The 25,370-nt window shown below is 34.2% G+C and overlaps 2 protein-coding genes across 13 annotated transcripts in view; one reads left to right on the top strand and one right to left on the bottom strand.

The window, feature by feature from the left end:
* LOC128175056 (centrosomal protein of 170 kDa protein B-like) overlaps positions 1-12,033 on the top strand; it is a 35,554-nt gene extending 23,521 nt beyond the window's left edge. For 11 of the 12 annotated variants that reach the window (XM_052840452.1, XM_052840449.1, XM_052840451.1 and 8 more), the window contains 6 exons: positions 4,647-4,761; positions 5,275-7,034; positions 7,348-7,524; positions 9,362-9,447; positions 9,883-10,040; positions 10,278-12,033. In XM_052840452.1, coding sequence (XP_052696412.1) covers positions 4,647-4,761; positions 5,275-7,034; positions 7,348-7,524; positions 9,362-9,447; positions 9,883-10,040; positions 10,278-10,489 — 2,508 coding nt within the window. In that variant the 3' untranslated portion in view covers positions 10,490-12,033. The remainder of the gene's footprint in view (positions 1-4,646; positions 4,762-5,274; positions 7,035-7,347; positions 7,525-9,361; positions 9,448-9,882; positions 10,041-10,277) is intronic. The other variant, XM_052840453.1, reaches the window with a different exon arrangement.
* Positions 12,034-13,129: 1,096 nt separating this feature from the next.
* LOC128177370 (apoptosis regulatory protein Siva-like) lies at positions 13,130-25,224 on the bottom strand. Its single transcript, XM_052844063.1, has 4 exons — positions 25,044-25,224; positions 15,562-15,831; positions 15,131-15,266; positions 13,130-14,847 (listed from the first exon to the last, which is right to left on the bottom strand). Exons 1-4 carry the CDS (start codon positions 25,159-25,161, stop codon positions 14,799-14,801), a joined length of 573 nt encoding a protein of 190 aa, XP_052700023.1. The 5' UTR covers positions 25,162-25,224; the 3' UTR covers positions 13,130-14,798.
* Positions 25,225-25,370: the final 146 nt, after the last annotated feature.

Below are 25,370 nucleotides of genomic sequence, written 5' to 3'. Positions count from 1 at the left end.
TTAGTATGTATTTAATTTGCATATTGTTTTATTCCAAAATGATTGTTGCTAGGGTTTCAGTAGCAAGATTAGGAAATTTATTCAAAGTTTAGAGATTTCTTTTATAAATACAGTCCATAATGAAAACAAGAATAGGTCTTGTCCTGTGGATGATTTATTTTTTATTTGATTGTTCAGTAAATTTTGCATGCATTACATAAATGGACAAACAGTGTATGCAAGTGTGTCAGATGGCTTGGCCATGAATGATTTATGTTGGCTAGATATGGCTCATTTCCTAGCACTGTGTATTGCATTGGATTATATGTGAACATTGAACACACAAAACAGCCATGCTGGACAATAATGTTTTGTTGGTGACATCTTTATTGTGGACTGAAGAAATGTACATGGGGTGTAATTGGGCATTGATTATGCCCCCTGTCTAGGTAGCAGAGCCTCTTAATCAGCTTATAAAGGTGTGTCCCAACACGTTTTTTTCCTTCACAAGGCCGGTGACTATTGACACAGTCCGATTAAACGTACTGTAATTGCCCAAGGTTTTATGGTATTCTATGAATGTATGTACACATTTTCCCCTCTCTATGTTTAGCAGTCTGGTGTTACATTGATCAGGTAGAGAGCTTCTCTTTTCCCCCTGTGGCCCTGCATGCACTTCTGAGGCCCTCTAAGGGTATTTTAGGACACTGCCACATGTAATATCATTAATGGATGGGTCACTCATTTACATAGCAGATGTATGTGTAAAACTTGTGACAAGGAAATTAACACCTCAGAGAAAGGACCTAATGTTATGTGGATAGGAACACTAATTAATTTGGTTCAGGCAGATTACCTTAGTGGGATTCTTGTATAAATTTTAGATAATTATGAAATTTGGAGAGGATCTTAATTTCCTAAAGGTAAGTGAAGGGTTATGTAAATGAGACTTAAGAAATAATGTTGACAGAGGAAATATCATGAGCGCTGTAATTAACTTGTTTAAAACTTTTTAGGTTACTTAATTGATTCATGAAGTTCATATTAAATGTGTTATAGAAAATTTACCTATTGTGATAGGAGGCTTTGGATTAATGCTTATAATCTTTGTAATTGTTGTGAATTTAAATCTTAAATTTTAATCATGAACAAAATTCATTCAGGTTATAGGTCAAAAGATTACAGTTTATTAAAACAATAGAAAGAAATTGAACTATAATTATGGAATTTTTAAGCAGTTGTTTTTGATGTTGCAGTTTTTAATTGAAGGCATAGTTTGGAACTGACCTGTATTGAAAGATATATGAGGCTGTAATGAGCTGTAAAGATTTGATACAGTGATTTAACACCTTGAGGCAGTACACACTGATAGTTACCACAGTTTGAATAACACTGAGTAATGCCCTGCCATGCTGTCATTAAACTGCAGGTTTATTATACCTGTAATACATACACATTTACAGGTACCTGAAATACAAAACCTACCTGAATACCTCTTGAAGTTGATGCAACAACATTTTTTTTATCAAATTTGTAGAATATCAGAGTAGAATTTGAAATGCAAGTAAGAATGTTACTGTAATCCCTACATCAACTACATGTATAACTATAGAGTTTCTCCACAGGTTTGTGTACTTTTCAAAATTTAAATCAGAGGATCTGAATTTGTGACTTCTTTTTCTATGTGGTCAGCTAAAAACTTAATGTTTATTCTAGCTATTAATTGTAGAAGATTACATAGTTTTTAAAAGTCTTGAGTGTTTGATTTTCTCTTGTCTAAACAAATAGTGGATCTTTGCCTAGTAACACAAAACAGTGCATTGTAAACAATGACACATGGCTCAGGTAAATGGGTTTTTTTCCTTGTTTAACAGTAAAAAGATTGATTTAATGAATAGTCCAGTCTATTTAAATTTCACCCCCACATTGCACATATTTTAGGGTAATTTAAGTCGACATCTTTAAAAAAAATTGGCGAGTCACGCTTGGCTGAATACAGGAAATTGTCGTAGAAATCTGGTAATGTTCATGTTTGTTGAAGGAAGGTGTTAGTGAACAAGCGCTTCTCCCTCGGAGGCTCTCAAAGCTTTGTGAGCTTGGCGTTCGTACACTGTTAACTGTAACTGTTAGCTGATCCTCTCTGACTGGTACTCTCAGGTTGGGAATGTGGAGACAGGTCGGTGATAGGGATCTAGCTCGATTTTAGTCAGACACGGGCCCAGTGACAGAGGGTATTTGTTTACTGTCAGAGTCTTTGACTACAAGGCATAACGCTCTCTCTGCCTTACTCTCTCGGTCAGTACTAAAGTGCTCTGAAAATGGCGAGTGATCTATGGATGAATTATCCCATTCACCCTATTCAGGTCAGTGTACATTGCTCTTAATTTTGGTCATCTCTCTTTTAAAACTCTATATTTATTCACAAAATCATTTAATATTGATATGCTTTATGCCTATAGTATAGATCTTTACAGTGGAATTCACATTCATGGACTCATATTTCCTGTTGTGTTTGATGTCATTTAATTTTTGATGTGGACATAAAAAGCCTGGCATGTATGAAATGGAACATGATTGTATTAGGAACGTGTCATGTCATTTTGAGAATTGAGATTTACCTGTCAGAGAGTTTTTCTAATCAAACCTGCAGTCCACTGGCCAGGTAATTGGCACACTTAACAGGCCACTAAAACCCCCATAGGCCAGATATTTTTTTTTCAAACATTTCTCTCTATTTTGGGTCTATAATCTCGTACACACTGATACGTGAGAGGATAAGTCTCTGATTGTACCTACATTCCTGGGCTGTATGTTAACCGGTCGGTTTGGGATATTTGATTCTGTGTGTGTCAGATGTTGCACCCTGTGCTCGATTTCATCAGCTTGGAGATAAATACTGAAAGGTATTTGTAGCAACTTCATCTCGTCAGGTTTTTGTGGTGGGACATTAACATGTACTGGTGTGTACCTGGTATGTATGAATAGCATGAAAGTGTGATTTACCTTGTTCCTTATTGATATTAAGAAATTGATAAGAAGTGATAGATTATACTTGTAGTAAATCATGGATTTTTTTGTAAGAAAGGAAAGTGATAGTGAGTTATTGACAGGGACTAAAATTTATGTCTCCAGGAAAAAATACGGCGACATGTCTGGGAATATACATATACTGTAGGGCTATGTGTGCATGATAACTGCATTGAACAGCATTGATAATTAGTTTTTGCTAAACGGGCAGGGAATTTGCATATTGTCAAAACATGGCAGATTAACTGTACTATCTAAGCCTTTGAGGCCTAATGGAACAAGTTTAAATGTATTGGGGAAACATTTTGTAGTGTAGTATGTGACTTGTTTGATCCTTGTGGTCAATCTGAGCTAGTCGATAGGGTTGTTTACCTGTATAATGGAATGTCCACAGGCTAATGAGGGGGGCTGCTCCCAGATATTACACGAAACATGTCGTCTTCTTCCTGAAAATGTGAATTAATGCTTAAAATGAGACAGAGTTTGGACCATTTACATTTGTCACCCCCAGAAATTTACACTGGGAGGAACTCTTGACTTTATTAAGTCAAAAGACAAGAACCTGGCATGTTGTGTATTGTTATTAGTGTACATACTTTTATTCTATAGCTCAAAGAACTCTTCCAAAACTTTGACAAAAGAAAAATTCAGGTCTTTAAAACTGGAAGATTTGGAAATTGTTTTTTAAATGGAGGGCTTTTATAGAAGTTTCATTCTAGCTCTAATTTGAAATGTACACAAAGGTAGGTGCTGATCAGAAAATTGCCAGAACCTGTATTCAGATTAGATCGCCAGCCCTGATAAGCAGTGAATGGGGTTTTGGTTGATTTTGATATGTTTTATGCTGTAATGACCATACATTTTATGCTATAAATGCTACTTGCCAAAGTCCTGTTTTGTTGTGTTCTGACAAATGATCAGGAATTGACCGTAATGTGCAGATTTGCGGGTCATCACCAATACAGGTGACCCCTCTGGAGGACATATGATGACAGGTTTATAGGGGGGTCTGTCCACTAGTAATTTATTGTGTCTCTATGTAACAAAGCTTTTGTTACATATCCTTGGCCCCTGAAGTAAATATTTTGGTGATTGAAGGGCCTAGATAGAAACATATCTCTTATTGACTGTGGAAGCTGTTCACGCATGTCAAAACTTTAAAGACTTGGTTATATATTTATGGAATAATGAAATTTAAAAAAAAATGTGTGGGTTTTTCTTTATTGAATTTAACCATTGTATACCTGTTCTGAAGTGTTTGAATGTTTGTTGAGAAAGCAATCATAGATTAAACATGTGTGTTATTCAGCCAGCATTTGCAATTGATAGAAAAGCTGCTTTGAAAAGTCTGTAAGGTGTTCTCAGCTGGGAGGTTGTTGTCATGTACCTGTAAATGTCGGTCAACTGAAGGGTATAATCTCAAAAATATAATGATGAAGTATGACCTGTGTTCCTAAATAGCGACAGCATTCTTTATTCTTTTTTTATTCTCAGGTAACAGGTAAAATCTAACATAGGTGCTGTCTCTACCTCAATATTAACGCCTGATGAGGATATACCTGAATGATGAGTGTATAGGTTTACTTAGTTACGATTAGAGGTGAAAGACGTCGTTTCATGTGCCTATTTTAACATTACAGGAGAACCCCTCAGATGCAAACACTGCTCCCACTTGGGTGACCCAATGGGCGGCCTTGACCAATAAAAGCAAGACTTCCGAACCTAGCAGTCCCAGTAGTAGCGTCTCTGATAAAGGTTAGTATATACTGGTATAGTATCTCTCTCTCTCTCTCTCTCTCTCTCTCTCTCTCTCTCTCTCTCTCTCTCATGATTTGGGTTCTCAGGAAGGTTATATCACCTGTATCGTTAACCTTAAAAGTTGGTGCACAGTTAATCAAGAGATCCACCTCAGTGCACCCACAGGTGAGGTGCTGAGTGGATGACTCAGGCTTTTATGTCATAAAATTATTTTGTCTATTATTGTACAGGTAGTATTATTAGGGTTTGAAGAGATTACGCATAAAAGATTCACATTGAATAATGTTGTGAAATTAGAGAATTCATCTGCACTGTCAAAATTGTCTTACTAGATTAATTAAAGTTTAATATTCATTTATGTACATGAGACATTTGTAATATAATGCTAGTGTGGGATATACTGAGAAGGTTTATAAGGTTGTTGATAAAGGGGGAAAATTATTCTCTTTAACGCTTGAGTTGTCATAAAATTGACAAGTTAGTGAAATATTATTTATTTGTTGATTACAGATACCATGCTGTCACCTGACTCAAAAAAGCCTTCAAAAGGCTTGAGTCGGAAACGTCCTGGAACAGGTAGAAAATTACCCACAATCCCTGGTAAAAGCCCAGACGGGAGCAACTGCAGTTCACGACTGAGTCAGAGTACAGACAGCCAGAGTCCTAGGTGTCCCTCCACGCCGAGATACGGCGAGAACAACAACATCGCAGACAAGCAGAAGTCTGTCACAATATCTAGTCATGTAGTCAAACGTTATGAAGGCACAGACACTGAATCTATTTCCCAAACAAAATTTGAAAGTGAATCAGAAGTGACATCTGTGTCAAAGGAAGAGGACTTATCATCCCCAAAAGGTTCAGCACGAAGTTCAGCCAGTGTTGAGACTGAGGTCCTGCTAAAGGACACAGAAACTGTCATGGCAGCCATGGAGGCACGCATGGATTCCAAGTCCAGTGGATTACAAAATGGACACATGCTGGATGATGTGGATAACTTATCTGACAATGAGAGCACAGCAGCCCTTGTGAATGGACATGAAGGATTCTTAAAATCCAGTTCCTATACTAGTCCTCGTGAATCTCTAGCAAAGTCTAGGGGTTTACAGCAACACAAGTCTGTGACAAGAGGGGGCTCTGCTAGTGAAAGACTTCAAGCATTCCGTGAAAGAAACTACAAAAATGCAACACCCCCTGAAAACTCAGTGGTATCTGATGTGTTAAGTGAAAATTGTGATCTCAATCAATCAACAGACAGGACCAGTGAATGCAGTGATTCAAGTGCTAGTTTTAATAGATCTGGCTCAAAGGGAAAAGGTACAATAAGCATGACCCGACCCAACAGGGCTTTCCAGTTGAGGAGGGCTCTGGCAGACGGAGATGCACCAGACACTCCTAGTTCAGGAGTCTCGGAGGCTGTGTCGCTGACCAATGTGTCCGCCGTCAGTTCTACACGGTCTTTCAAAAGTTCCACTCCCACCCGATCCATGAAGGCCAGTAACAGACTCAGCTATCCATACACCAAGCAGGACTCCGCCAGAAGCAAGGAGAGCCTAGGAGCTGCCATCGTTCAGAAGAGCAGGGAGGGGGGTGGTTCCTCGTCCAGGAGTAACGCTAGTCTAGGTGCTCAAATAGCTAACAAAGCATCTCGCAATAATCAATCCTCAGGAAATTTGGCCAACTCCTTCAACAGAAGCGATGGCGGTCGGTTCAGTCTGAAACTGAACAGGTCTCTAAGTTCTCAAGACTCTATTCATATGGACAGTAGCAATTCCTCTACACGCAAACCTGACTTGAAAAATGTGAAATCAAAGTTAAAGTGTACCCCCACTTATGGTCTTTCAGTGACTGGAATTCACAGTAGTAGGAGTAGTGTAACTTCTGCTTCCAGTCGATCCAATTCCCCAAAATCTGCTGAAAAAGCAGCATGGAAGAGAAGAAAGGAGTATGACCCAAGAAGAGCTGTGGCAGAGGCCAAGGCTAAAGCGAAAGATGTCAAGGTCAAATTGGACAACCAGGGTAAACCAAAAATGATTAGGTCAGCATCTTTCACCAACTCGGCTGAGCTTCAAAAATACAGGAGACAGGCTCTCCAGCAGAAAGACTCGGTATCAAGTCCGGACGATTTGAGCTGTGCCAGTGAGGGAGCGGACACTGTGTGTAGCAGTGTGTATCAGCGGAGCTTCATTCCATACTCCGGCCGGTCCCAGTCAAGTCGAATCTTTCCGAGTTCTGAGGATGAAGAAAGTAGCCTAATTGTCAAGTCAACTCAGGTAAATGCTTGTTTTACATGTGTTTCTGTGTATGTGTGATTGTGTAACTTGTATTCATTAAGTTAGAAAGAATCAAATATGGAAAATTAGGTCGATCACTTTTGTTTAATGTTGTGGATACAAGTGTATCAGTGTTCTGTATATCCTATAAACATACGCTGGTATGGTGTAATTTATTTATTAACAATTCATGATATTGCTTATATTGATTGTGGGGGCCATTATTCAATGTTGGGTAGAGGTTTTAGCTTGATTAAGAGGACTGTTCTCTAATTACATTAGCAGTCTAATAACTCAATATGTTATGTTTTAGGATCTAACCAGTGGCCTTTGCGGACGCTTTAAATCAGCATTCACCCCACCTCCCCAGAATGCTGCCCCCTCTCCCCCTCTTATGCCCCTGTCAGTATTTAAAAAGCGAAACTCGTTTGAGAGTCACGAGACTCGTCACGGAGTGGCCAGACACAGAGCTTCACTCGAGCCTCAGCAGGTTTGTCCCCCACGACTCACACCCCCTGAGTGTATATACTCAGTACATTGTACTACCAGCTTGTTTGAACTTGTCTATGTATATATAGACTTCTTCTTCTACATGTAGCTTTACTTTCTTTGATTTTTGAATTTGCATTGGTGTCAGGGAGTTTGAGCATGATTTTCGGGGAATGTTTTTATTTTTATTTTATGAATTTTTTTTTGGCATCTCAAAATTTAAAAAAAGAAATGAGTCAGAAATGTGGAGCTCATTAACCTGGCATCAGAAGTACGCCAAAACTAGTGTAGAATGGCATATACCTCCAGGATCCACATCATTAATTACTTCTGTAACCATTAATCTGTAGTGTTCATTGCCATTGGCGGCTAACCTCAGCTTTTACATATAGTGGCCGACGACCTCAGTTTTGTGAATCTCGCTCTTCCCTGTGCTTCATAATTTCATTCCTGCTGAACTAATGAAAGGTGCAATATTAGAAGCATACATTTGACAATACACTGTATATTGATTTTTAATCCTTATTAGTACACATTCACCTATAACAAAATATAATAGCAGTTTGGTATGTTTAATATATTGAGACTTCTTTCGGGGGAGGGTAATATATCACCAATGATCAAACAAATTTATTTCATATTCAATATACAGGTACTTAATATTCAAATTTAGAGATCTCATACCGGTACTCATCCCATTCTTCCACACTGTATACTTAATTGATAGTGAAGAAGAGTCAAGCAATGAAATATCTTGCAAGCTGAAGAAGCATCCTGTAAGTCATAGTACATAGTGATTTAATTTTATTGAATAAGTTTTTTTTTTTTTTAAAGTGTCTTAAGAATTCAAAGGAGGGAGGGGGGAGGTGTTACAACAGATGTATGAATGGTCCCAACGTTGGTCATAGGTTATATAGACATGCCAGCAAGCTACGTGACTGCATTAATTGGTAGCATTTTACAACTGAGTTTTAGGATGGAGGGCCAGGGAATTACACAGGATGACTACACTATTAATAATTACATGTATTTATTTGTAGACTTTCACATAGAAGACAGTAACCTGTTTATATGTAGAACATTAGATACACGAACACCATGATATTTTGTTTGTTATCACATATATATATACACATATATATTTACAAACTGTATGTGTGTAGTGTAAACATGTATAAGCCTGTTGAACTTGTATGTTGTTTTTAATATAGCAACTTTTGTTGTACAAGATGCTCATTTCAAACATTTATATATAGATGCAAGGAATCAGAAAACTGATTCTAAAGATCTGATTAAATCTATTTACCGGTACTAATGATAGAATCTGGTTGGGATAATAAAGAAACATTTGGTGGTGGTGGCCAATTTTTGGTTTCTTGTTAAACAGTACTTTGGTGCTGGTATCAAGTATCGTGCCATAACAAAATTTATGACTATCTTTTCAAAAGATGTATTTAAATTTCTGTAAAAAAAATATCAGTTTGTATTTGATTAACCACTCTGAATATATATACCTGCTCTTTGGTATGTTGTCTGTTCTTCTATATATAGCCAGTATTACCAAAAGCAATTTAATCAACATAAATTATCTTTTTAATGCCACTTTGCTTTTTTGTGTGGAAATATATTTTTGGCATTTTAAAAGAGAACATGTATTTACAATTTTCAAAGGAATGTATTAAATAATAAACCAGAGGTATTCTCAAACACAAAGATATGTTGTAGGATTAAGTAAAGACAAAGAACAAAAACAGCAGGATGCTGTCAATAACAACGCTCAGATTCAGTTGTAGTTGTTTTATGATGTCTCTTACAGTTGTCTTGTTGTTTGTTTACAGTCCTATGACAACATCTTGGTGTCCTCCATTTATCAGCTGTCACTCAAACTCAAAACCAACACGGAGAAAACCCTCACAAAGCTCAAGTAAGAGGCTGCTAGGGACAATGTTACTGAAACATTTGTACCATTTATAATGTTCTTGTAATGAATACATTTAGTTAATTAATAAATTTAAAAGCTTGATAAAGTTAATTTTTATACTGAGATATTTTCTACTGTTTACACTATTTGGTTATGTTATTAGAATTCAGTATGAGAAAAGTACATGACAAGAACTCATTTTCAAAGAAGATGTATAAAAAAGTTGTAAAATACATGTATAATTTTGTAAACTATTGAGTATTGTTAGAAACCCAGGATTGGTCTCACTTCTCTTAGAGATACAAAAAAAGAGTCCAGCCCTGAGTTTCTGATAAGAACAATTGATATGTTCACAATTAAGTTTTTTGGTGCTATTGTGATGAGTATGTGTATTCTCTAGATGAGTTGCCAGTAATTGACAGTACATTATTGTTGTAGAGAGGACCAGAGAATTGAGGACATGTCCTCCCCCTCACCTATTGATGACATTCTAAACCAATCGTCTTCCAATAGCGATATTCCTGGATGGAAGACAGCCAATCAGGAGCTAGCTGCCATCCTCTCAAATCTGAGGAAAACGGAGCACAGGATACACAGTACGGGTTAACTGATAATATTATAAGAAATGCAAGGTTTTTTTTAGCTTAATGATGGAAAATTAGATTTATGATAGAAACATCAATTTAATTATATAAAACTTCCCTGAACATTAAAGAAATGGTGAAACAATTAAGGAAAAAGTTAAATTGGATAAATTAAGGTGGTTTTGTCAATTACATTGTAAAACTGGAATGTTAATTACGGGTATATTAAAAGTCTCTTTTTTTCCGTAGTGATGCAAAAAGCACTGTATCCAGATGATGACAGCTGCTCAGACTCCCCGGGATTGTCTGGTCGAGAGAAGAGGGAATACCTCCAGGAAATTGAGAGAATCCGCAGCGAACTTGCAGGATTCCAGCCCATTGCAAAACCCCAAATCAAGGACGACCAAGCTTCCATTGAATCGGACTGTGAAGAATTGGGGACTGCTGATGAGTTCTTTTGATGATGTCTTCAGACATTTCAAATTCTTTTTCGAATTTTCTCCAGCCAATTGTATTCTAGTCTCGACATGGATGGGATCACAGAGGAGATTCGCTTCAGTTTGGAAGCTCATTTCTTTGAAACATTTAGAATTCCATTGGTTTTTTATGTAAATGGCAAAATATCATAGATGCATATTAAAGTAGAAAATATGCTTGTAGCAAAAATGATTACAGGATGTTGTTGATAGGTGTTCATAAGCTTAAGCAAGACAGTGCATCTTCTGCTTACAAAAATCTGACATTCTGCTCTTTATTTTGGAAGACTGAATTGTGTGTTGTGAGTTGTACTGCTGATTGGTAGAATGTGGAGGGTTTGAATGTCTGTTGGTGGATGTGTGGAGATGTGGTGGATGAACGGCCCCCTGGATAAGACTGTTACAATGTGGACTCTGTGATACATGTGGTAGTGCTTTTTCTGGCTGTGATCCTGCATTAGTGGCATTTTACAGTGTTTTATGGATATTAACCAAGATATTATGCAACATCTTACTGGGGACCAGTTCAATGGTGAAACTGCTTTGAGAGTTGCGAATTTTCCTAGATATACATGTATGATTGTCAATAGAGTGACTTACTTTTTATCGATAGGATTTATGATGAATTATCTGAATTTTAAATTTTTTTATAGTTTCACTAGGTGGCTACCTTGGTAGCCTTGAGAAAAAATATACTCATTTTTGCCAGAAATTCTTTATGTTTATTGAACAATATTTGTTCTTCTGTGTTAAAATTGTGTCTCAGATCAGTAAATGTTTTTTTTTTTATTTTTGACTTTTTAATTAATACCTGGTATTTTTTTATCAGTCGAATTCACTGTTATCACAATACATGCAGGTGCATGTTTGTTTGTTTTCTATTTTGTTTGTTTTGGAATTTTGAAGAAACAAGGGAGAAAACTTTATTAATATAAGAAAGTTAAATTAATGAATTTTTAAAGCTTAAGTTTCAATGTGTTGTTAAGTTATGTGAACTTTACCACACGTACCATATATATTAAACAGCGTTTATAAGCTAAGTATACACAGCTCGTGTTTATTATTCAATTGTTGTAATTTGTGACTGAGTCACATTTTTTGGTTGATAAAATTGTCTGGGATATCAAATGGTTGTTCAAAGTTGCTCTTTTTTTGACATATGAAGTTTTGATATCTTTTTTTTTATTTTTTGTTTATAACAACAGAAAAATGTGTTGTTGAGTTTAGAGATTTCAATACATGTATTTCATACTGCTTTTGAGTGTTGCTAGAATTCAGATTTATTGAATGCATTCCATTGAGATGAAATGGATCTTTACGTGCCTGTAATTGTTTATGTTGTCATGGTTTCCTCTTTTACTTTTAGTTATGCTTCAAGCATATTGTGGTTGTCGGACAGACTTCAAGCAAAAATTGCAGTCTGGTTGCAATATATTTTGTATAAATTCCATTTATTTACAATGCCTTAGTTGCCATGAACAAATTGTTTTATATACTAGATAATTTAATAAATTGATGCCGTAACGTGATGGTTTTTTGTTTTTACTTTCATTTGCATGTGTTTATTTCCTGCAGTACACTTCTGCCTTTGTGAGAAATCATTATATCATACTATTATCAAATGATAATTTTATAAATCATATTAATTATCAAACCATTTGATTTCTATAGTTACTGGAGAGAGTAATAGCAAGAACCACAACTCTTTATCACCAAACACTAGAAATAATTCAAGGTGTCAGAACCAAGCATTGTAATCATTGAATACACCAGCAAGATGTTTCCCTTGGACTAAGCAATGACGTTTAAACCTTTAAATTATATGAAGGATGTGTGTTTGACTGACTGTTGAACTATGTATATTGGGCAGGGGGTACCTAGGTGTACACAAACATGCATGTAGTTTCACTTCATTTCCAAAACTATCAAGCTGATTTTTGCAATATCAAAGGAAAAGTGAGAAGGCTCACATACCCCATAACTTTACAATGCTACACACATAATGAATGGCAGCTAGGGTACGCATTAAATATACAAAATAAATTATATGCAAATCTATACTTTTGTGTTTAGCAGCAACAAAATTCTAAATTCAAAAGTGCCATATTTCTTGTAATAATCATGGAGCTGAAATTTCCTGGTAATATGCACATCAACACATTGTGTGCTAATTCCCTACAATTTAGGAAGATTCTGTGCAGCAGTTCAAGACGAGTTGCACTTAACAACTGTTTATTACTACATGTACATGTACACTCAATAAATGGCCAAAGGTCCGAGTGAAATTTCCTTCAAAAAATGGAACAGGACTATATCCTGGTATTAGGCACAAATACATGTATATACATTTTTTCCCCAATTCCCTATGGCATTTCAGGAAACTCTGTGCAGGGGTTTAAAAGGAGGTGTGTTTACAAAAAGAATGACAGACCAGAGACCTACATGTACCATGTACAAAAAGTGTGTGGTAAAATTACTTTAACATTAAATTTTAAAAAGCCAGCAAATGAAAACATGGGATTCAGATAAGAGGTCAGGGATGGAGAAAAGATTGACTGATATTACCGGTAATTAAGCAAACCACTGTCTTTTAGTGATACATTGGGAGTTAGTTCAATAAACACATTGTAAAACTTCTATCATGTTTATTAATATATTTAAGATAACATGGTACAAAATGGCATTCACAATGTAAACAACTTGCTAGTACCCTTCACTGTAACAAGATATTACAATATATAATGGTACAAATTAGACTTGACTTTGCTGTGATTTTTCATACATAAATCTTTTATATTGTTGATTATCATCATAATTTAAGTTTTCAGTAATTCATTTATGAAACAAATCATGGAAATGCATCTTAAATCAACTGCATGATTACCACTTTAATTTGTAAACATAGCACTTTGTAATGTATACCCAATAATTACCATACTTATTGTTCATTTTCCTTATTTCTATAAACTCTTTCTCCCTACAGTTCAACTAAACAAATTCAATATACAAAAAACACGAGTACATCTCTGGGCAAACAAACAACTTCTAGTACATGTACAATTAAGAGGTAAAGAAATGCACATTACCAGGTACTAAATGTCTGCTATGACCAAATGTTGTGGACAATATGGCGTTACTTGTGACCAGGTTTAGTCAAACCTCACATCTCACTTATATCAACCATAGCAAGGTTTATAGGATAAATGCAGGAAAACTTTGAACAATCTAAACATAGCCTTCAACACAAATCAAAAGGTTGCATCAATCCAAATCAAAAGGTTTCATCAATACAAGTTTGTGTTTCAAATTAATCTACATTTTTCATAATGTGACTAATTACGTTTTCACATTTATTTAATTGTAAAATTTGTAACTTTACAATTATCACAATACAAGTGTGTCTGCTATTCTATAAACGCAGTTTATTAATTTTTTTTCTTATAAAAAAATCAAATGAAAGAAAAACAGAATGAACCTCATGGTTCCAATTTTGCCCTTTTTCAATGCAGGTCTACATACATGATTTTTATTTGTTTTAAGCCATTTGTGGGTTACTACTGGTACATATACATGTACACCCATAATTTCCAAGTTTCTATCAAATTAAATTGTATGTCAGGTATACAGTATTTTATACTAAACAAATATTCAAGGAACAATATACTAACATTAAGAGCAGTGATAAATACACTTTGCTTTTTGCTGTTCTGTTTCATATCAAAACCATTCTATTTTATTTACACATCAAGTGTTACCAGACCTTAATAGATGTGGCTACAACAAATTTTATATTAAAAAATCTATGTTGTATGTGTGCCAAAATAAGGTAACTGCTGGATACTTTAGTTTACAATATTTTGATTTATCATCATGACTTAGTACTAGCATTTCCAAGTACAATGTATTCAAAATACCAGACAAAATATTATACACTGTCATGTAGTCTGACTACCGCTAAACGGATTCCAACTCAATAACAATGTCAATGCATCAATCATTTTATAAACAATGTATATAAACAATTTACAAACAAAATATATATGTATGAACAGGTATATAAAAATTTCATGTCAATAAATTCCATTTTATCACAAAATATGCTTCATGATAAATAACTACATTACAGCACTTCACAAATCTCATACAAATTTTTCTTCATATTGTGCAATAGGAATCTAATCAACTCCAGGATTTCAGAAGTACAGTCACAAATGAAAATGTTTGCATACATCCATGCTAAACGTGGAAGAACTACGAGGTACAGAGATCTAATGGAATTCTGGTCAAGTTTGTCTTATGCTGAGCAACCCAGGCAGAAAACCCTCTCAGAACTTTCATCATAACTGAAAAACAGAATATTGTTTACGTTGTAGTATATCAAAGACCCACTTTTAAGCCACCTCCCCTAAAGTTTACCTTGAATGAGATCAATAACATATCGCTTGTCAATCACACAAGAAGCAATTATGAATAGCCTGAGCCGCAATTAAATTTCATTTCAGCCTGGGCATATTGAAAATGGATCTCACTCTATATATATACTTCATGTTGTTGAATACACTGATAGTGGTATTTTTAGAATCTTGGCAAAATTGTTTACGATATTTAAGATAACTAGCTACTCACTTAATAACGGAACAAAACTGACAGTAATTTCGCTGACAGTTGCAGCACTGAAGTGTTCGGTCTCTCTCCAGGGCCTTCTCACAGAAATTACAGCGTTCATTTGATGGCAATCGTCTTCTATCGACAGATTTCTTACCTGTTTAATTATATGTAAAATGAACTGATATTTCATCAATATTCCTATAATAATAATTTTTGTGATTTCACTAATGAATTGATCCACAAATTTTAATGTTCACAATGTGCAACATTATTGAATTGATAGAATTTAAGAATCCTATGACTGTCACAAATTGGAAGAGAATTGGTGCCAAAAGAAATAACACTTCATCAGTGTACAGTCATTACAATTTTTTTTTTATTTCTTGAACATTACTTAAAATAACAAGTGTTTTGGTGAGTAAAAACATTGGACCACTTTTTCCTCTTACCCTTAGAAAAATCAAATGAACTGGAATTACTGCTCAACCCAAAAGGGGTGGGGTTGCCTGTCTCCATTTCCTCGCTGTTGGCTTTGTTTAAAGCTGAGGGAACTGTCAGCTGACCCTCATGGTCGATGACCAGTTGACCGGGGACCTGTGATGCATTATCGACGGTGTTGTAGTTTGCGATGAATGGCAGGTTACAATTGGCATCAGCAGTGACTGTCTCGGAACTATACAAGGATTGCACACCATTAAACAGCATATTCTTTGTCCTCTCTACAAAACCAAACACGTCATGCAGGGGTTAAAAATAAGCAGAAATACTCACTAAATGCAAGTTAACAATTTAAATTGCAAGAATAAAAGAGACCTGTGGTCACTAATTTTAACAAGTAACAAAATAACCGTCTTTTTTTGGGATTTTGCAGCTTAAACTGGTACTCTAAAAATACTGTAAATGTAAAAACAAAGGTTCGGGTGTTTTTAATTTTACTTTGTTTGCAATCAGATAATTTTCCTGTAACCATCAAGCCACTATGAATAATGAATTTTGAGCTGTGTATTCAACATCTCTGTGTAGGTTGCCTTTACAGTACTAGTCTAGATGTTATCAATAAATGTGTGCATGATCTGGCCCTTGGTTTCCACTAGCTTATCATGATCATAATGTTCTTATCAAATGATAAGCATGAATATTATGTAATATGATTTAATACAATTAATGTTAATTAAACAACTAATTATAACCGAATTTGTTTCCCCTTTATCTTTAAGCATATCCCTCTCCAGCCCTACCAAAGCCATTGAACATGTGAACACATGCGCTAATTGTCGCTCCTTTAGGTAAAATACATTTTGAAACGTCTTTTATACCAATGTTGTTTGTGACTAGAATTCAGATTGAGCAGTTTACTTTTAAGATTAATTGATAAATAAAGTTGTGATAGTTTTAAAGGGGCATGGTCACGATCTTGGTCAAATTCTATTTTTATGTTTTTATTATTTACAATGCTTTAGAAATGCATTTCTAATGATCAAATAGAATTTGTGAGCAATTCGTAGAGTTATAAGCAAGATACAGGGCTCACAATTCTTTGTCATGTAAACAAGGCTTGTGCTCTGTTTTTGTTTACATAGGTTCAATATACCAGTAAAGAATCTTTTTCCAGCTTAATTGTCTATTGTTTTTTATTTATTCTAAGCATAAATAACAGTTCCTAACATTTAAAAAATTCGTTTTAGGTTTAAAACTGAAATTTTTACTTCAACATTCAAATGTAAACAAACGCTTTGTTTACACAGCGAAGAATTTCAAGCCCTGTAACTCGCTTATAACTCAACAAATGACACTCAAATTTCTGTTACCCATTAAAAATGCCTTTCTGCAGCATTGCAAATATTAAAATCGGAAAAATAATTTTTGACCTAAATCGTGACCATGCCCCTATAAAACAAAATAAAGGGTTTTAACACAGACACTAGCAAGACATGTGGAATTATTGATTTTAATGTAAAGAGTATTTACAACACAAAGTTATTTTTTTATGCAAATTATAATTATGAAAAGATAAAATGGAAGAGAAAGTTTAATTTTGCGAGTAAAACAAAATTCCTTTGGCTAAAATTTGTGAGTTGTCAAAAAAGTTACTTTCAATCCCTGACTGTAATGATTAACAACTATCAGATGAAAAATCAAATGATACATATTTAATCAACTTTGGTATAAGTATCTAAAACGGGAATTGAACATTTATAGAAAGTGAAGTTAACCTTTAAGGTATTTATAACCAATTACAGATTAAAGATTTACAAAGATTTATGCAGCTGTCAAAAAGCTAGCAAGGAGACACCAAAACTCAGAGTAATAGATTTTCCTCTTTTGACACAGTGACTGTGCTAATGCAGAATACACAGTTTTATATATATAATTTTTAGCATTTGGAAATAAATTTCAACTTTGAAAAACAGACGAAAATATTGAAGAACTCATTGCACAGAAGATAAAGACATCAACAAAAAACTGAAATCCTGGACAGCCGGGACTTCAGATTACTAGATTTACCACTTGCCTTTAGATTGAAACGCCGAAAGATTTCCTCAATAACAAGAATAGAATTCCAGGGTCCCCCGCCGGTCAAGCAGTATACTAGTATACTGTATATTGGAATATTTTCAAACATTCAGGGCTGTTCCAGAATTAAATGTGTGGGGAGGTTGGGAGGAACATTTTTTTACCCCCACCACCCATTTTTTTTTCTATTTTTCCTGTCGCAAATATATCCAAAATACTACAATCTAAAAGAACTTGATTATTAGCGGTATAAACATTTGGTATAAATTTAATGAAAATCCGTCAAAATTTGTAGGCATGAGAGCGCTTACAAAGTCACAAAGTCCCATAACTCCAACAAAAAGTATCGACCAATGCTAATTTTCGAACTTGACCAAGATAATAGTGGTATAAACATTTGGTATAAATTTAATGAAAATCCGTCAAAATTTGTAGGCATCAGAGCGCTTACAAAAAAGTGTGATAAATCCGTCACAAAGTTCCATAACTCCAACAAAAAGTATCGACCAATGCTGATTTTCGAACTTGACCAAGGTAATAGTAGTATAAACATTTGGTATAAATTTATTGAAAATCTGTCAAAATTTGTAGGTATGAGAACGCTTACAAGGTCAATTTCTTTATAAAACGGAGTCGTTATTGTGGTCAAAGTCCCATAACTCCAACAAAAAGTATCGACCAATGCTGATTTTCGAACTTGACCAAGGTAATAGTAGTATAGACATTTGGTATAAATTTAATGAAAATCCGTCAAAATTTGTAGGTATGAGAGCGCTTACAAGGTCAATTTTTAGATAAAACAGAGTCGTTATTGTGGTCAAAGTCCCATAACTCCAACAAAAAGTATTGACCAATGCTGATTTTCGAACTTGACCAAGGTAATACCGAGCGCAGCGAGAGGCGGGCGAAGCCCGCCTCACGAAGCGAGGATTAATGGTAACACGTATATATAAGAAAATCAGTGAAAAATGAAAGTGGAATCAGGGGTACTAAGGCCTAAAAAAAATTCTTCCAGCTATGGGCGCCGCCATATTGGCAGCCATTTTGTTTTTTAAAAGTTAGTTCGATCATTGATTAACCGGCACTTATCGATGTTTATTGTCCCTAAACTCGATTAAAATGTTCCAGTGTTTCAAAAGAAGGTAATTTGAATTACAAGAAATAAAAGAGGACGCCAGATAAGTTTAAATAGTGCTTCAGTCAAGAAACACGACTAGATCTATGTATGTCTTATCAAATTATCAGATGGAAAATAAAAACATTAACATCAAGGAACTGATCTTTTGGGTACTGAATAAAGTATTCGATTTTATTACCGGGGTATTTATCTGAATTAAAGTGATAAACAATGAAAGAAGAAATATAAAAAAAAATCGGAATAACGTAACTCTCTTCGGCTATTTCCGAAGACAAAACGTGTACGTTTTACGTCTGAAACATGACGTCATAATTAGACTGAGCACGCGACGTTTCGTTTAATTTTAGCTAATGCTTTGAGTAGGCAACCAGACGAATCCTACTATGTGCGTTTCAAATAAATTTTATTCTACAAAAATCAAACTGTTAAATCTGCGCTCGGTCCAACGGTCACACCGTTTACATATTAGTAGTATAAACATTTGGTATAAATTTAATGAAAATCCGTCAAAATTTGTAGGTATGAGAGCGCTTACAAGGTCAATTTTTAGATAAAACAGAGTCGTTATTGTGGTCAAAGTCCCATAACTCCAACAAAAAGTATCGACCAATGCTGATTTTCGAACTTGACCAAGGTAATAGTAGTATAATAGTAGTAGATGATCAAGATTTTTACTCAAATGTTGGAAATATTATAGAAGAATTTGGTAACGAATTTGTTATTTTATGTGGAGACTGGAATGTAGTTCAAGATTTTATGTTAGATTGCCATAATTATGTCAAAGAAAACAACCCCAAAAATAGGATAGAAATACAAAATCTTAAAAATAAATTCAATCTGGTAGACCCCTGGAGAGTAAATAACCCAACTTCAAAAAAATTTACCTGGACTCGTCGAAATCCCACAAAACAAGCTCGATTAGACTATTTTCTCATATCTGAAGAGTTAATGTCAATTTTAGGAAATGTTAAGATTATTCCAGGTTATAGAACAGATCACTCAATAATTAATATTGAATTTAAGATTAATGACTTCGAACGAGGTAGAGGATTCTGGAGATTCAATAACTCTTTGTTAAGAGACAAAGAATATATATTGAAAATCAAAGAAATTATTAATGACACAGTTTTTGAATATACAAGGCCTCCGTACGTGCCAGGGCCTGATGCGGAATTATATATCCGCAAAGATTTATTCTTAGATGTATTGCTAATGAAAATCAGAAGCTTATCCATATATTATTCATCACTTAAAGCTAAAGAAAGAAAAGATAAGAAAAAAGATTCTATCATTCAGATTAAAGCTCTACAAGAAATGTATGACTTGTGTCCTTCACAACTTTATTCAGATTTATTAAATGAACTTCAAACAGAGTTGGAAGATATAAGAAAATATGAACTTAATGGACTACTAATAAGAAGTCATTGCAAATGGATAGAGGAAGGAGAAAAACCTACTAAATATTTTGCTGCACTTGAAAAAAGAAACTATATAAATAAAAACATATCTAGGCTAATAAATGACCAAGGAGTAGAGATCAATAATCAAAATGAAATCTTACATGAAGTAAAAAAATTTTATAAGTCATTGTATGAGAATAAAGATCATTTACTTGAGGAGGTAAATCTTCAAGAAGTAATTATGGAAAAGGATGTAAAAAAAGTTACAGAAAGTATGAGAAATAAATTAGAATTAGAAATAACTAAAAAGGAAATATTAGAGGCATTAAAACTATTTAAAAATGATAAATCACCAGGAACAGATGGATTTACAGCAGAATTTTTTAAATTTTTTTGGTCTGATATTGGATCTTATATATTTAATTCCTTTAAATGTAGTCTTGATTCTGGTATCCTTTCTCACTCACAAACACAAGGAATCATTTCAATCCTACCAAAAGGACAAAAACCCAGAGAATATCTTAAAAATTGGAGGCCAATTTCACTTCTTAATGTAACCTATAAGTTATTATCAAGTGTCCTGGCTAGCCGTATGAAGCCCATTCTTGTTGACATAATCCACGAAAATTAAAAAGGTTTTTTCGCAGGGAGATATATCGGGGAGAATTCCAGACTACTTTATGATATTATACATTACTGCAATGAAACTAATACCCCAGGTCTAATTCTCATACTTGATTTTGAAAAGGCATTTGACTCAGTCTCTTGGAAATTTATTTCTAAAGTTTTAACATTTTTTAATTTTGGTGAGAATTTCCAAAATGCAATAAGAACTTTATTTAATAATGCAAAACTTTGTGTGATACAAAATGGTATATTTTCAGAATTTTTTAATATGGGCAGGGGATGTAGACAAGGGGACCCAATATCACCATATATTTTTATACTTTGTGCGGAAATAATGGGCCTTATGATAAGAAACAACATATTAATTGAAGGGATTAGTGTAATGAACAAAGAATATAAATTACTACAATACGCAGATGACACAGTGTTATTATTAAAAGGTTCGAAAAATTCAATTAAGTCAGCACTTTCTTTAGTTAATGAATATGCAAAATACTCAGGACTAAAACCTAATTATGATAAAACTAAGTGTGTAAAAATAGGACCCTTATCAAACAAATCAAATGAATATTTCAAGGATTTTGAAAAAGTTAACTGGTCTCAGGAACCATTTACAGTTTTAGGCATTACTTATTGTGTAAACTTAGATAATACATATATGTACGAGTTAAACTTTAAACCAAAAATCAATGAAATGAAACTATCAATAAGCGCATGGTCTAGAAGAATGCTATCTACAGCAGGACGTATCACAGTAATTAAAAATTTGATTCTTCCAAAAATTACGCATCTCTTAATAAGTCTTCCTAATCCTCCAAGAAAACATATAAAGGAAATTGAAACAATTTTTTATAATTACATATGGAATTCAAAAACATCAAGAGTAGCCAAAAGTAGCATTATTCAAAGTTATGAAAAGGGTGGGCTAAGAATGATATGTCTTGATTCTTTTTGCAAAAGCTTGAAAATCACCTGGATACGCAGATTTTTTAATGATGCTTGTCAGTCAAGTTGGAAAGACTTGATAATAAGTACTTTTTCTAATATTTTAAATATGACAATTGTTGGAAGACAAATACTATATCAACTGTCAAAAACTTGTAAAAATCTATTTTGGAAAGATGTTTTTTTGTCATTTTTTGAACTTAGAAAATGTACTGACAGTGAATTATCTATTTTAAGCCCGATATGGTTTAATGAGTCTATATGTATTAATAACAAATATGTCTTTTATAAGCAATGGTTTTTAAAAGGTGTACATCAAATACTACATTTTTTCAACAATGATGGTACAATAATGAAATACGAACAATTCTGTAACCAATATGATATTAAACCTCCGTTTACACATTTTTTAGGAATTGTAGATTGTATTAAAAAGTTACGGTTAAACTATGATACAGAAATTATTCTTCAAAATATTCCATATTATCCAGAATTTTTACGGATAATTAGGAAAAATAAACAAGGCTCAAGAGACTTTTATGATATTTTTATTGATGAGAAATGGAAAAAACCAAAATCAGAATTGAAATGGGAAAAGGAACTAGACATGAATGTAAATAACATATGGTGGAAAAGACAAAACTTATTATTTTTCAAAATAACTAATGACGTACAATTAAGATGGTTTCAATACAGGATTGTACATCGAATTATTGCGACTAATACTTATTTATGTAAGATAGGAATAGTTGAATCAGAGTTATGTACATTTTGTAGATGTAATGCAGAAACTATTTGTCATCTTTTTTGGGAATGTGAATATGTGAGTGAAATCTGGGATAATTTACTAGTTTGGATGAAGGACGAATTTGAATTAGATATACCATTGAACAAAATAGATGTTATATTTGGTAGATACTACAAATATTATAACATTTTCAATATAATAATATGTATTGTAAAGAGACATATATATAGAAAAAGTAGTAGAAAAGAATTACCCTCCTTTACTGGAATCAAACATGAAATACTTTATTATTACAAATGTGAAAAATTTATTTACACGAAAAATTGTGAATTAGAGAAATTTCATGTAAGATGGGCGAGGTTGTCCTTTAATAATGATTGTTGATTTTAAGCCTTTTACCCCTATGATCTTGGATATTACAAAGTAATTTATTTTTGTTTACTGTAAAATGCTGATTTTTTGTACTTGATTATGATGTAGAGTAATGTGCAGAATCAAACGTGAAATACTTTATTATTACAAATGTGAAAAATTTATTTACACGAAAAATTGTGAATTAGAGAAATTTCATGTAAGATGGGCGAGGTTGTCCTTTAATAATGATTGTTGATTTTAAGCCTTTTGCCCCTATGATCTTGGATATTACAAAGTAATTTATTTTTGTTTACTGTAAAATGCTGATTTTTTGTACTTGATTATGATGTAGAGTAATGTGCAGAATCAAACGTGAAATACTTTATTATTACAAATGTGAAAAATTTATTTACACGAAAAATTGTGAATTAGAGAAATTTCATGTAAGATGGGCGAGGTTGTCCTTTAATAATGATTGTTGATTTTAAGCCTTTTGCCCCTATGATCTTGGATATTACAAAGTAATTTATTTTTGTTTACTGTAAAATGCTGATTTTTTGTACTTGATTATGATGTAGAGTAATGTGCATATACATGCAACTGAATGAGTGGGTGTATGAATGATGTTATTTGTAAAAACACCCTGTTTCAAAATTTTTTCAGTATATATAATGTTAACTTATAGACTCCAAGGCTCCCCAACCTCGGCTATAAGAATACTTCTACATGTTCTGGGGTAATAAAAACAGTTATAAAAAAAAAAAGAAAAAGGTAATAGTAGTATAAACATTTGGTATAAATTTAATGAAAATCCGTCAAAATTTGTAGGTATGAGAGCGCTTACAAGGTCAATTTTTAGATAAAACAGAGTCGTTATTGTGATCAAAGTCCTATAACTCCAACAAAAAGTATCGACCAATGCTGATTTTCGAACTTGACTAAGGTAATAGTAGTATAAACATTTGGTATAAATTTAATGAAAATCCGTCAAAATTTGTAGGTATGAGAGCGCTTACAAGGTTAATTTTTAGATAAAACAGAGTCGTTATTGTGGTCAAAGTCCCATAACTCCAACAAAAAGTATTGACCAATGCTGATTTTCGAACTTGACCAAGGTAATAGTAGTATAAACATTTGGTATAAATTTAATGAAAATCCGTCAAAATTTGTAGGTATGAGAGCGCTTACAAGGTCAATTTTTAGATAAAACAGAGTCGTTATTGTGATCAAAGTCCTATAACTCCAACAAAAAGTATCGACCAATGCTGATTTTCGAACTTGACCAAAGTATTAGTAGTATAAACATTTGGTATAAATTTAATGAAAATCGGTCAAAATTTGTAGGCATGAGAGCGCTTACAAAAAAGTGTGACGGACGGACACACGGACGGACGCCCGGCATTTCTATGTCCCCGCACCGCGTTGCGGAGGGGGACAACAAAGATATAGAAAAGGTTATCACGTCAAGAATTTCATCAGAAGTATATTGTATCGGGATGGGAGAAATAATGACAGACCAGACCGGGTTTCGAACCCGCGCCCCCTGAATCTCTAGTCAGGTGCTCTACCAATTGAGCCATCTGGCGCCAGTATTCGAACCGGTCTGACCGTCACATTCCTCCCCCCTTAAATGATCTTCGTCCCTGAAGATCACCCCAGGCTCTTCCCCTGGAAGGAGTTCACCCGTCAGTTCCAGGGGTTGGTCACGGCACCAAATGTAACGGGATGGGAGAAATAATGACGGACAAGACCGGGTTTCGAACCTGCGCCCCCTGAATCTCTAGTCAGGTGCTCTACCAACTGAGCCATCTGGCGCCGGTATGCGAACCGGTCTGACCGTCACAATATCATTAAAACCACACGAAAACGAATGAACAATGAAACTGTTAGTGAAACGGGAAATTAAAAAATGCCCCTCCCCCTTTGGTTTACTGGTAATAGACCCACAATTAAATTCTCACACTGAAAAGCGAGTCCCAACAAAGTCAACAAAGCCCTAACAGCATCCGAATACTGTTAATAATCCTTCTTTTTTCGTATGGTTATGCATCAAATGTAATGCAACGGCACAGGACGGTAGGAACAAAACGTAAAATCGTAGTGGAAGTGAAATGAGCTTAATCATTAAACTGTTATCATGATTATATGTCAGAGCGACCATCATGTACACTGTATAGACAAACAAACACATAAACAAATGATTACCATAAACAGCTTTAAGATTCTGTTCCCCACTGACACCAGTGTTTAATTCTTTGGTTCCAATGTGCGTTTTTAGCTGGAGAGGTGACCCGTCACCAAAAGGATTCCTTCTTTTGGGCATTTTAACGTTTTTTGTTTACCTTCTGGAGAGTTTCGCGGGGTACTATTTAACTTCCGGTTACTATAATTTTAAAGTCTACAACGTTAACTAGGTCCGGATTACCTTGCACAAAATGTTCAGATATAAAAAGAATTTTAACGATGATTATGTCTTAAAAGAATGTTGATTTGTTTTAACTTTTATAACTTTCAATTTTGAGCATGGGCCAA

This window comes from Crassostrea angulata, chromosome 3, assembly GCF_025612915.1.
Source record: "Crassostrea angulata isolate pt1a10 chromosome 3, ASM2561291v2, whole genome shotgun sequence".
In the NCBI taxonomy this organism is placed as follows: Eukaryota; Metazoa; Mollusca; class Bivalvia; order Ostreida; family Ostreidae; genus Magallana; species Magallana angulata.
Note: the sequence above shows the minus strand (reverse complement) of the source record. Positions and strands in the feature narration are given on the sequence as shown.